The sequence below is a fragment of the Odontesthes bonariensis genome, chromosome 15 (assembly GCF_027942865.1).
Source record: "Odontesthes bonariensis isolate fOdoBon6 chromosome 15, fOdoBon6.hap1, whole genome shotgun sequence".
Lineage (NCBI taxonomy): Eukaryota > Metazoa > Chordata > Actinopteri > Atheriniformes > Atherinopsidae > Odontesthes > Odontesthes bonariensis.
Window position 1 is genome coordinate 12002211 of NC_134520.1, and position 13072 is coordinate 12015282.

The 13072-nt window shown below is 41.6% G+C and overlaps 1 protein-coding gene across 5 annotated transcripts in view; it reads right to left on the minus strand.

Moving 5' to 3' along the window:
- Window positions 1-408: 408 nt before the first annotated feature.
- The window catches only part of szt2 (SZT2 subunit of KICSTOR complex), a 104001-nt gene continuing 91337 nt past the window's right edge, over window positions 409-13072 (minus strand). For 4 of the 5 annotated variants that reach the window (XM_075485002.1, XM_075485001.1, XM_075485000.1 and 1 more), the window contains 8 exons: window positions 11799-11864; window positions 8431-8644; window positions 7898-8075; window positions 7681-7803; window positions 4389-4905; window positions 2971-3081; window positions 2403-2471; window positions 409-2319 (listed from right to left, as the gene is read on the minus strand). In XM_075485002.1, coding sequence (XP_075341117.1) covers window positions 2176-2319; window positions 2403-2471; window positions 2971-3081; window positions 4389-4905; window positions 7681-7803; window positions 7898-8075; window positions 8431-8644; window positions 11799-11864 — 1422 coding nt within the window. In that variant the 3' untranslated portion in view covers window positions 409-2175. The remainder of the gene's footprint in view (window positions 2320-2402; window positions 2472-2970; window positions 3082-4388; window positions 4906-7680; window positions 7804-7897; window positions 8076-8430; window positions 8645-11798; window positions 11865-13072) is intronic. The other variant, XM_075485003.1, reaches the window with a different exon arrangement.

Here is a 13072-nt window from a genome sequence, read left to right on the forward strand (position 1 = left end):
TGTAGCAGGGGGGTGGTCCGGGGGGGGGGGGGTGTGAATAGGGGTTCGCCCTCCTCACTTCTGATTGGTGATAGTGGTTCTCTCACACGCCACTCTTGTCAGTCATTTGTTGTCACATAGGTCTAGTGTAGTTTTGAGGTTCACAGTTCCACTCGCTAGTTGACATGCTCACCCCCCCCCCCCCCCCCCCCAATTTTTTTTTCTCCTCGGATCTACGCGATTCAGAAGAATGACCCATTTTGATTTCAAAACGGCGAATTTCGCCGAAAGGTGGCAAGTTTGCATGCCTGAATATAAAAGTAGACTTTTGGAAGTTTAGAGAGGTGCTGTGAGAGTTTCCAGGTCACCCATGACTGGGCTCTGGCTCAGATTCTTAAATGGACTCTTTTCTAAACAGTTCAACCTTGGTGTGACTGCTTTATTCAATATCTTACATACAGTATCAAGAGTTCTGTATATACACAATATACATCATACAGTTAGTTCAGTGTTTAGATTACAGTGATACAACGTTCATTTTGCATGATGAATATCCAGTTTAACACTCGGGTTGTTGCAGATCCTCAAAGAGACTGAACATGTCTGCCTTCCTTCTGATGAAAATGTGCAGATCCTCCAGGGCTGCTGGATCAGATGAAGGCTCTGCAGTGAATATCAGCCTTTCTCTGACACAACAGTCCCATTCCCGGCTGGTGGAGTTCCCACTTCCAAGTCAAACTCATTACCTCACATTCTATGGATACACTAATGACAGGTGGAACTATGCCAAACACCAAAGCTATTATCACCCATCTTTTTTTTTAAAATCCCTTTCTTAAATACTGACTCACCCATTAAATCACAAAACATTGGGTGTTTGTCTCCACAGATCCGCTGTGCAGAGGTGATGGGATGGCAACAGCATCCCTTCACAGGCTTTAAGGACACTTCAGGGAACCGAACATGGCAGTGGGCTTCAAGTGGATGAAAGACATTTGAAAACATATAGAAACCTTCCCACTCTTCACACTGACGTCTCAGCTTACTTATAACACTGGTTTAGCATGCGAAGACAGTGAAATCCTATCAGAGGGCACACGATCTGCCACAGCTTCAGCATGTTACTGCGGCTTGTACAGTTCTGTAACCAAAAGTGTGCATCATTGCCAACATGTGACCAACTTGGATTGGATTTGGTTCAAAAACTCACCTGTTTTCCTATTTTTAGCATGTTTGTCTGCCACAGATGATGCTAGAGAAATAAAAGAAGATCATTTTCACCCAAAACATCCTGTATATTTAGCTTGAGAACATAGTATTCTTGTAGCTTTATTCAGATATATCTCCAGCAACCCAAAGAACGATGGCTCTCAAACGTCAGTGGTGAGGTGTGGACTTTTTGTTGGATTACACTTGCTGCATATTAAGCCAGTGACAGAAAATAAGTGGCGAGCAGTTTGAGAACTCATGGCCTGATTGTCTGAACAAGCACAGAACCGAGAGACAAATGATCAGTTAAAGCTGTGATGCTTTACAGCATGAACACTTTCATTTCCAGAACTGGTAGCAAGCTTGCTGAAATATTATGAAGCAGTCTGGGACTGTTGTAAAGTAGCAGAGGGTTTCCCGCTTGCCTCTCCTTAACAACACTGTGTTAAAACATCATCTTGTTAGAATAAACTTCATTTGACAAGCACACAGCAAAACGAAAGTGATCAGATCTGTGCTGGTGCTCAGCGTGAGCTCCATGTCGGGATACAATGCATGTGGAAATATCGCAGGACCTCTGAGAAGTGGCTTTAATCATGAGGTGAGTGAGAGAATCCTTTGCTTTGTGTCGCAGCTAAAAGTGAAGAGCCGTTTCATTTTTTAAACAGTCCAAAGCCGTGGAGGCATGGGTCAGCTAACTGATATAAGAATTAGAAACTAGCTTAAAAAAAAAAAGCAAATCTGGATTTTCTGGGAGTGTGTTTCTGTCAGGCCCATCAGGGTGTTGCATGAAGCTGTAAGTTTTGCTTTGATGATGCTCTGTTGCAGGGTAGAAGGTAGAAATGAGCTCCATCACATGAGCAGCACAGAGCTTTTCAAGTATTTCCCTCAAATAAACCAATTAGAAAAACATGTGCCTTGCTTTCTCTCTTCACTTCCTGTTTCCTTGTGCTAATTGTGTACACGAGAGCTAAGTCGAGCGCGGGTCTATAGCAGTCCTGTCCAGAGGTTGTAGCAGGCAGTGTTGATGACAGACTCCAGGTGATGATACATGGACGTCAGCTGAGGAGGGGGGCTGCCACTGGCCTGTGGCTGAGAGGGCAGCAGCTCCCGAAACACCACTTTTAAACTCTGTGGCAGGAAGAAAAAGAACCATTCTTAAGAAGTTTGTATCATAGCAAAGTGAAATAAGTCAGTTTAGAATCAAAACTCACCGTTTTCCCAGCTTGGTTGTCCAAGAAGACCAAAACAAAGCAGTCGGTGAACTTCTGGTTTAGGACAGCCTTCAGAAAGATCACAGATATTTAGTTTAACTACATATACTCAGACCTAACTTTACCACATTCAGGATATCTTTTTTTATTAACATGTTTTCTGTCTCAGCATGCAACGGGGGCTCTGAACTCTGAACTAGTGATATTCCTTCATCATGGACACACAGTATGTTATTGTGCCTCAATCCCACATATACTGTCCTGTTGCTGGGAGACAGACATTTCCAGAAAAGCTGGAACATTTTCGAAAATGCAATAAAAAGTTATATTAGCTCATTTATTTGATGACCAAAGAAGTGATGTATTCATTGAATTATTTACGTGTTTTTGTATTCATTTGAGATGGCATTTTAAAGTTTAAAAGTTTAACCCCCACACAAATAGACAAGTAAAGAACAACGAAATGTTATGTACCAAAGCTCCAATAAAAACTTACAGATCCCCCTCTGTGTTATCTGATATCTACCTTCCACTTCAAAGAGATTAGAAACAAAGGCCATCCTCTCACCAGATATTGGATGCCATTGTCATCAAAGTGTCTGCAGCTTTGAGGGAAGCGGTTCAGCAGGACTTTGATCAGACTTTGGTACCAGGCTGGGCTCATGGTAAGGAAACAGTCCTGCAGCAACACATCACAATCCTATCAGTCATCACAGTGTTTCATCGCTTTTCAAAGTAAAATATGACAAACTTATGACAAAGTAGAGTTTTCATTAAAGCATCCTGAAGAACCCTGGCACAGTTCTGTTGGCACTGTTATCTGGACCCTGATATAGGGGGCTGAAATAAAAACGAGAGCCTCAGCTCCAAAGATCACAAAACATCCTTTGTGTGCGTTAGCACCAATAAACTAAATTGCACTGGGTGGAGAGATTCTAGCTGCCAAATGACTTGGAAACTTAAAGAACTGGAGGATGTGGCTGGAGACAGTAGGGATCAACCCAGAGGAGTGGCAGAAACTCATTCCTCTCAGTTAAATCTGTACTTCACTGCAGCGACACCACATGTTGCATATATTTACACCCTTTCTTCTTATTTTGTGAAGTTCAGGATGTAAGCACTGTGAAAACATCTAGAAATGCTTTGTTCAGTCACCGGGGGCATTCTGTCTCACTCTGGACAGGAGGGGAAAGTTGGAATATTGTGTTTAGTGCTCAATAACCAACAATTCTGTAGAGAGAAGTAAGTATGTTTAGGATTTAACTTGGAACAGCTTGTTCAGATTCTTTGACTTTCGCCTCGGTCCATCTGCTCTTGGCTACAGACCAGACTTGAGACTTAAGTTAAGTGACTGTTGACACGGGGCTTGATTTTTCCACCAAAGCTGTTTCAGTGCTGGTTTGGAGCCGCAGTCTAACTTTAGTTCCGTTTTCCTGCCAAACCACTGGCTCCAGTCCAGAGGAAACAGTGCCATGCTGGCCACCAACTCTTTGCTGGGCCAGGGCAAAGAATCGCTAAGAACAGGCTTTTAGAGACCAACTAGACTAGTTGAAATGTTTTTACTTCCATGTTCAAAAATCCAGAGCCAGTTTAGCATCTATTCTGCTCAGTTCAGAGGAAACAATAAAGACTGAGTTGTGAAGGCGAATGTAAACACACGAGTTCCTCTCATTTCCCTGCTCTTTAATGTTTGAATATGTTAACAGACAGAAAATGGATGGATGTCTGCAGCTCCAAAAGTCAGAAAACGGTAAGGGAAGGCAAACATCTGTTGGAAGAAACCTTTAAGGTGACTCAATGACTTGGCTCTGTGGTGGCTCTCTAGTTGTGAAAAACAAGAGTGTTTAGATCCAACGGCTTTAGCACCAGGCTGAACCAGCACTGGAATCACTTTGGTTGAAAAGGAGTAAAACTGGAATGGTCATTTACAAAAGCCATTCAGGCTCACATTTTGACCACTGAAGTCTAATAAAGGTGGGATCTTACCAGCTGCGGGTCGATTTCAGCCACTGAACGGCTGTGCACAGCCTCCAGTAGTTCCTCCAGTTCGGTAAATGACAGCTTGGCCAGCTTTAGCTTGTCCAGAGCCACATGCTCTCCATGGAACAGCCTTCTCCACAGGTTATCCCTGCGGCAGTGACCCATGGCCTGCTCCACGCTGGTCTGGATCTGCTTGCGGGCTGAAGCCACCTCATTGTTCAGCAGGGGGAACAGAGGCGAGGCGTAGAGCAGCCCCTGAGCCTCGGGTCTACTCCTTGCCAGAGGATAAAACTCGCTGCCATCACTAGAGGCTGAGGTGGCTGCAGCCTCAGAAGAAGTTTCCTCCCAAAGGTCCTGGTCATCCCCACTGGGACCAGTAAGCTCTGTTCGATCCTGAGGTACCCGACTCCCCAGCTCATTGGGATCCCGGTATATCTGAGGAAGCTTCTTAAAGCGCCGCATGTCAGCAGTGAGGCGGGGGAAGAGCTCCCTCTGACTGGTCATAATTACGTAGAACTCCAACCTACACAGAAAGGTTTATCAGCATTTAAAAGTACGTACAGCAGCTTATTGGATTGTTAAAGATACATTTGTAATATGAAGAAAAGTAACACAGAAGATCTCTCTCGCCCTGGTCTCTGTTAGTAAATGATGATCATCATATAGATTTATTCTCTCTAACACAAACCTGACTGCAGCAGGATTGCTACTCCGTCCTAAACCTGAGATTATTGACAACTCTTCTGAATGCCTCGCACAAAAAAACAATCTTATTGTTTGTTGTTGTGTATCGTCCAGCTGGCCCTTATTCTGAGTTTCTGTCTGAATTCTCAGAGGTTTTATCCCAGTTAGTGCTGAGTACAGATAAAGTCATTGTAGTGGGTGACTTTACTATTCATGTAGATGTTGGAAATGTTAGCCTAAATATGAACTTTAATTCTATATTAGACTATTGGATTTTCTCAGAGTGTTCACAGACCTACTCACTCTCTTCATCCTGTTCTGGACAATTAACACCATTTCCTCCTAATCCTGTTTTATGACCCTAACCACTCTTTAAATAACCTTGGAGTTTACGACAGAAGGTAGCTACCTCAACTTTACTGCAACACAAGTTGATTATCTTGGTGACTGAGTTATAGTTTCAATGCGTACAGCACTGGACAATGTTGCCCCTCTGAAAAGGAAGGTAATCAGTCAGAAGAGGCTGGCTCCTTGGTATAATTCACAGCTGCGTGCTTTAAAGCAGACTGCAAGAAAGCTGGAGAGACAGTGGCGTTCCTCTAATTTAGAAGAGTCTCAATAAGTCTGGAAAGATAGTTTAACAATGTATAAGAAAGCCCTAAATGACAAAGTAATGTAGATCCAGCTCTACTGAGTGAGTGCACGGTCCCATGCAGGGAATACACTTCCTATAAGGGGCAGCTACCTTGGCACGACTCCAGCATGCTCTTACAAAATGCAATTCATTAGGCTTTGTCTCTAGTCTAGAGATATGGCACAAGTGGCCAAATGGACCTACAGTAGATGCATCTCTTCAACTGGCACATTGTTAATGTGATTGAAGCAGCCATAATGGTTGAAACTCAAATATATCTACAACCCCAATTCCAAAAGAGATTAGGATGCTGTGAAACAGAATTTGGTGATTTGCAAATCCCACAAACTAATATTTTACTCACAATAACACAGAAAAAGTATTTCATATTGAAAGTGACAGATTAGGATGGTTTGGGCATGTGGTTGGGATTTCTCCCTTTGGAGGCATTTGGGCACGTCCAACTGGGAAGAGACCCTTTGGTAGGCCAAGAAGCCAGCTGAAAGGATTATACAGTCTTCTGGCTTCGAAACACCTTGGGATAAGCCAGGAGGCAAAGGGGCGTGGTGTTGAGGAGAGGGATGCCCCTCCTGGATCTGTTGCCTCCATGACCCCATTTCAGATGAGGAAGATGATAAATGAATGGATGTACACATCTCGAAAAACGAAAGTTAACAAAAGGCTAGCTAAAATAAGTGGTACTAAAAATGAAATACATGGAGGAGCGTGTGTAATATGGTTAAATGGCACATTCAGCATTTTCAGAATCATTTTCTTCATCGTAAAATTGTGAGGACTTTTACTATTTCATCATCTACATTGCATAATATTATGACAAGATTCAGAGGATCTGGACACATTTCTGTGTGCAAGGTGCACAATAAAAAAATCAGTATTGGATGCCAGTGATCTCCGGGCCCCCAGGAAGCACCGATTTAAAACCAGACATGATTCTGGCATGGGAATCATTGCACAGGCTCAGCAATACCTGTCTGTGAACTCAGTCCACAAATGTAGGTTAAAGCTCTATTATACAAAGAAAAGCCACGTTTGAACATCATCTCTGGTCCAAAGCTGATTTAAAATGGACAAAATAAAAAAAACTTGGAATTTGCTTTTGGAAATCATGCACACATGATGAACCATCTGGCTTGTTATCACAGCTCGGTTAAAAATCCAGCAGTTCTGATGACAAGGGGGTGCATTAGTGACTATGGAACTTACACATTTAGAAAGTCTCCTTCAATGGTGACTGATGTATAAAAGTTTCAGAGTAACATGTGCTCCCATATAGTTGATATCTTTTTCAGGAAAGGTCTTGCATATTTCAGCAAGACAATGCCAAACTGTATTCTGCATCTATTACAATAGCCTGGCTTTGCAGTAGAAGAGTCCTGGTACTGGACCTTAAACGGGCTGGAAACACGCATCAGAGAGTACTGAAAAGACTGTTGAGCAGCTAGAATTCCGTGCTATCAACAGTGGGATGACACTCCTCTCCCAAAGGTCCAGCAGCTGGTCTCCTCAGTTCCCAGATGTTTACAGATGTTGTAAAAAGAAGCAAACATGGACCTGTCCCAACTTTTTCTTTTGAAATTGGTTGCTTCCAAGTTAGAGATGAAGTAATATTTTTCATAAAATACAAAAATGTTTCACTTTCAACGTTTAATAAGTGTTTTCTATTGTGAATAAAATAATGGTTTATGAAATATGCAAGTCTGTTTTTATTCACTTTTTACGCAGCATTTAGGCTAAATTAGTTAGAGAAGAGCTGATACAAGCACCTCATCTTTCTGTCAACAGCAAATCAATCAATGAAGTGATGGACTCCCACTGAGGTGTTCAGAACTATTCAAGCTAAATCAGTCTCTTAACACATTTCTAACATATGAGGAGACATACACTGTTGTGGCTGCACTGTGACCTGCTTTCAACAGTAATTTATTGTCTTCTTACATCTTTGCTCTTATCAATTCCTACCTCAGCAAATGTCTCTCTCCATCTGACTGCTCCTCAAATGGAGCTGCATTATGGCACACCACAAGGGACACATCAAAATCATCGTGGTGGTGTAGGCCCTCCAGATCCCTGTAAGAGCCCGAACTACACGTAAAGCAGAAAAAGGGAAAGAAAGGGAAGTGAAGCATCGTGTGCAGGAGAGCAGATTTGTTTAAGGGTTGATGGGATGTAACTTCACCTGTTCCACAGAGCCACTAGCGCATACTCGTGGAGGTCCGGCATCCCCTTCTTGTTGTCAGCAGAGACTGTGGCCTTGGACATGCGGAGTGGCTTCATGCCGTAAGTGCTGGCATGATCAGTGATGTAGTTGTAGAGCTGGTGGGCCGTTATCATGCCCGTGGAGATGGAAAAGCTTCCTGATTTAAAAAAGGATCAGAAACTCTCAGGGAGATTATCATAGATGAGCTCTTCCTGTCTAAGTAGAACCTTAAAATCCTCAGTATAAAAAAACATAATGAAAACATTTTCATCCTGGTAAGGTTCAAAAAGTGATTTAAGAAAGATATTAGAATTAAAGCACCAAGGATTTGAATCGCTTACATTCTGTTGCAGTGATGAAAAGTCAAAACTCACCTACTTTACCAATTCATTACATAGTAACATTACATGTAGCTGTTAGGAAAACTATGAGCTTTAGCCAAGGTAAACCTATTATTTATGGTTTTAGATGTCAATAGCACCTGTTGAAGTACTACTTAACACCAAAGTCACCTTGAAAGACATGATTGCGGCCGAATTTGGGAATATCTGGATGGTGGGAGATGAAGTCGTCCAGGAAGTCAGTCAGCTGGTAGCCTTGGCGAAGTGTCATGTGGCAGCCAACCAAGTATTGGTGAACCACTCGCAGGTGGAAGTCATAGCTGAAGGAGTGAACATGCATCAGGTCCCGCACCTTATCACACTCCTCAGTGAAGAGCATGGAGAGCTACAACACAGGGGTTGACACAGTCAGTCCCAGTAAAAAGGCAAAAAAGCTCACACCAACATTACATACAACCATATGCCCCAGGCAGCATGAAGTATTCCTACTCCATACTCAAGCCAGACCATGTTCATTACATGGGTCTCTCCAGAGTATTAGTGAAACAGAAGAGCTGTCAGTATAATCATCCATCAAACCTGTTGACATTTGAAGAAAAAAAAAAATATTGACTGCTTTGTGCAGTGCATCTTAAAGCCATGTTGCTGTTTAACTCCCATCAGTGTCTTGGCAGCAGCCTTTAAGCTTTAATATCAACCAGATTAAATAGTACAAATGTATTCAAATCCAACATCAAAAGGAGTGTGGCAAAAGCATCCCTGAGGAATGAAAAGGGCTGCAGTAAGATGCAGTTCTTAACGACACAATAAGAGGAAAGCTTCTCCTACATTTACTTTCATCTGGACCACTTACTTGGAGCATAGAGGATAAATCAGAACAAATAAGAAACAAAAGACTGCAGTGTTGTCTTCGGCAACAGAACACTCACTTATGTGCAAGTGTCAGAAACCGTTCCACAACTTGTCCTGTCTTAACACTCGCTGAGAGAATAGCAAAAGGGAAGAATACTTTCCTTGCTACCCTCACAACCCAGAAAAGAGTGAGGAGGAATACTGTTTTGACAGAGTAATGACAAATATGAACATTAACTTACAAAAAGCTTGTAGGAATTACAATGGCAGGGCTATAATGTAGAGTTCCTCCTCAAGGTGATGAAACACCCAGAGTTTTGAAAAGAGTGAATTGCTTTTTTGAGTTGTAGAACTGCAGCTTGTGTCCTTTCAACTGATCTCAGCATGACATTTAAGACAACATCAATGGGAAAAACTGCAATCATTAAAGTCATACAAGATAAAAAAAAAGAGAACATACAGAGCAAGTCGTGGTGGGAAAGGATTATTGGCTGAAATTAGCTACATATCAAGTTTGAACATGTAAAATCAATATTCACAAATGATTCCAGAGTTCGTAGTTGGAAGTAAAGTTGTCAACTTTACAAATAAATCTGCCTGAGAAATCCAAGTTTGTACATTTGCAGGAACAAACTACTGAGAAAAGTTCTTTGTGAGCATTTCTCCAGAGTTAAAATGTAGAAAAACCTGTAAAACTCAGCGCTCACAGTTAATATAATGTGTGGGAACCTCAAAACTGATTGGACGATGACAGCAAATCAAACTTTCCAATCAGAGGGAAAATGGTTTAGTTGTCTACAATAGATGAATGTCCCCAAAGTGGAGTAGATTTTTAAGATGGCCGACGGTGCATGTACAGGCTTAAACTGCCCCAGGGCACCAACAGGCTGAGACACCGTTCAGACTGGTTTCCAGCCCTGCGCCACACTTTTGATGTCACCTTTGTGGCCTCTTTAACAACAAATTCACGTGCATGGCTGTACATTTACAAGGCTCACACAGAGATTTATAAACTAGTTGCTCTTTTTGAACCCAACTAGTTCACAAGGAAGACAATGTGTGACATAGCTGTTAAATATTAGTTCTATTACTGTAGATGGCAAACATTTTGGGTCTCACTAGTAATTTTTTCAGCTTTCGATTTACCTATTAAAATCAAAATCAACTTCAGCTCGATCCCCACTTGTCAGGTATACCTTGACAAGTTCATATGTAAGCACCATTAGTTCCCAAGCTGTGGTTTCACAGGCGTACATGTTAGCTCGTGTAATACATGCAAATGCAGTGGGATGGATATTGACAAAGTCCTCCATGCAGATTAGTTGCATTACATTACATTACATTACGGTCATTTTGCAGTTGCAATATTCCATTTTGACATAATTTACTTTGAGCACCAAGTTTTACATGAAGTTTTGCGTCTGTGAACAAATAGCCTACTCACAATACTATATTCTTGTAAGCTCTTTTTTCTCTCAATGAAAACAAATATTGTGATTCAAATACAAGTGCAGAAACTTCAGTTTCATTTGTGAACATGAATTTAAAAGTTCAAACTTTCTGTCCTAGAAAAGTAGACAGGAACTATTCGTAAAATATTTAAAAAATTTACACTTTACACACGTAAGCACAGTATACTTTAGGCGGAAAGCAAATGTTAATCTTTGTATTGTATGTATACACTGCTAGTACAATGACTTGAACTCCAAGTTGTGCAATACTCTTGGATTTAAGGTGGCAAGATTCTAAATGAGTTGCAAATACCGGCTATTAAAGATGCCACTAAATAACATTTATGCTGTAAAATGTAAAAGAAGAAGCCCATATGCTGCTTACATGATTTAAGCCAGGCATCTGGGATACCTTAAGCATTACCACATATTGAAAAATTTGATCATGAATGGTTTTTAATCCATCCATCCAATCCAGTAAACTCAGACAATCCCATGTTTAATCTTCCTAAAAGGCGAACAGGTAAAAGAAGAGGGACAACTACAGTCCAATTTATTAGTTTTCTATAAAACAAAATATGAAAACAAAAATTGTTAGAGCATTTAAACATGATTTGAACCAGTTGGACAACATATTTGTCTATAGCAAGCACAGCAGCAGTAGTTGATAAGCCCAATGTTATTTGAAGGATAACACTTTATACCTGAGGATATATAGGAACTATTCATAGAAGTAGACATGGTCCCTGCCCCCCAAACACCAATCCCCCTCCAACTTAATAAAAATGCAAAAGAAATGTACACTGAGATTCCCACAGAAAGGGCAGACAGAACAGGAACGAATGCACAGACATTTAGCTAAGACACCCACAGAGGCCAAACCGACAAGCACGGAGACAACAGCCTGTTGAAAGTCAGGAAGGAATAGAAAAATCACAGAGGAGCTTGGCTCAGACCTGAATTTAACTTTTTTTTTTTACCAGTACCTTAAAACCCTACATTCAGCTTAGTTGTCTTGCTTAAAGTCCGCTTGCATGTTGGAGTTACTGTAGCTCCAACAGGAATAGCAGTAGACTTCATTTAACAGAAACCCATTCATTCCCAAAGAAATAAAAAGACAGACAAGTAGATTTTGAAAGGAAGAGATCAAGACTGATGGCAGCAAGCAGCTTGGCAAGGAGGGGTGAGGCCTGATTGTAGTGAGACACCCCTCCCTTGAGAATGGCTGGGACATACCGCACAGTCAGATACTGGTGTGGCATCTGGAAACGGCTTGCAACGAAGTTTGGTGAGGAGGTTGCCCTGATGAAGAGATGACATGAGGTGGGACTAGGCAGACACAGAGATACATAAATATGGATGGAAAGGAAGACTGATGATACTCAAGAGAAATTTGAAATAATGTGCTTTCAGTCCAAAAGTCAATAACAGAAAAAAAATATTTGCAGTAGATGGAATACTTTATCATTTCACTGTGTGAAATATTTGACCCCGTTGACTTTACAAATCAATATAATGGGTACAGTGGGCAGCAGTCATCTTTACAGTGGTGTACAACCAATCAGCAACAACATGAAAACCACCTGCCAAATACTGTGTAGGCCTCTCCTGTTGAGGAAAAGGTCACAGGACGACACACTGAAGGTTCAGGAACCATCAGCACGGGGTCCTGTGACCGCTGCCTTAACAGGAGGGACCTCTGGGCCTCAACTGATTAGGCATTCCTCTGGCACCATACACAAATGCTTGATTGCATTGAGAATTTAGGAAAGTTCAAAACTTTGATCTCCTTGTTCTGTTCCTCAAACAATCCCGGAGCATTTTTGTAGTGTGGCAGCGTATATATTTCTATTCTGAATGAGCCCACTGGCCTGGGGGCGTAGGCGGTCTGAAGCAAAGTTTCAGTAGATTGTAAGCATCACAGTATCATCAACATGAGTGTCCAGATTGGAGTTCACCCAGCAGAGAATTGTCCAAAGCATTACCTCTGCTGGCTTCTTTTCTTTGTACAGTGCATTCTGTTACCATCTCCTCCCTATGTAAAGAATGGAAGAAAATCTAGCTGTCCCGATGATGGAACAGACAGCGTTATTTCTCAGATCTGGTTCTCCCTCTTTCCACGTGTCCATGTTCATTGGTGGAAGAGGTTTGCATGGGCACTCTGGGTACTCGATGTCTATAAAGCACCATCTGCATCTATGGCAGCAAACTTAAGCCTTGTATTTCCACATCTTTCTTGCACAGCCAGAATGAAAGCATTCAGAAACATGTGCTGCAGTAACTTGCTCACAAGAACAGAACATGGAGGCAAGTGCTCATGACCAATTAGCCTATTGTCCATTTTTTAATCCACTTTTGGTAGATATCAATTCTGCAACAATTGATAAGACCAGCTATATTGGTGACGCTCTGACCCAGTTGTCTGGTCATTATAATTTGGCATAATTATGCTTATGCATTCTACCACTTCTAACACAACAATTAAAAGAAAATTGGAATGCTAAGTGCTT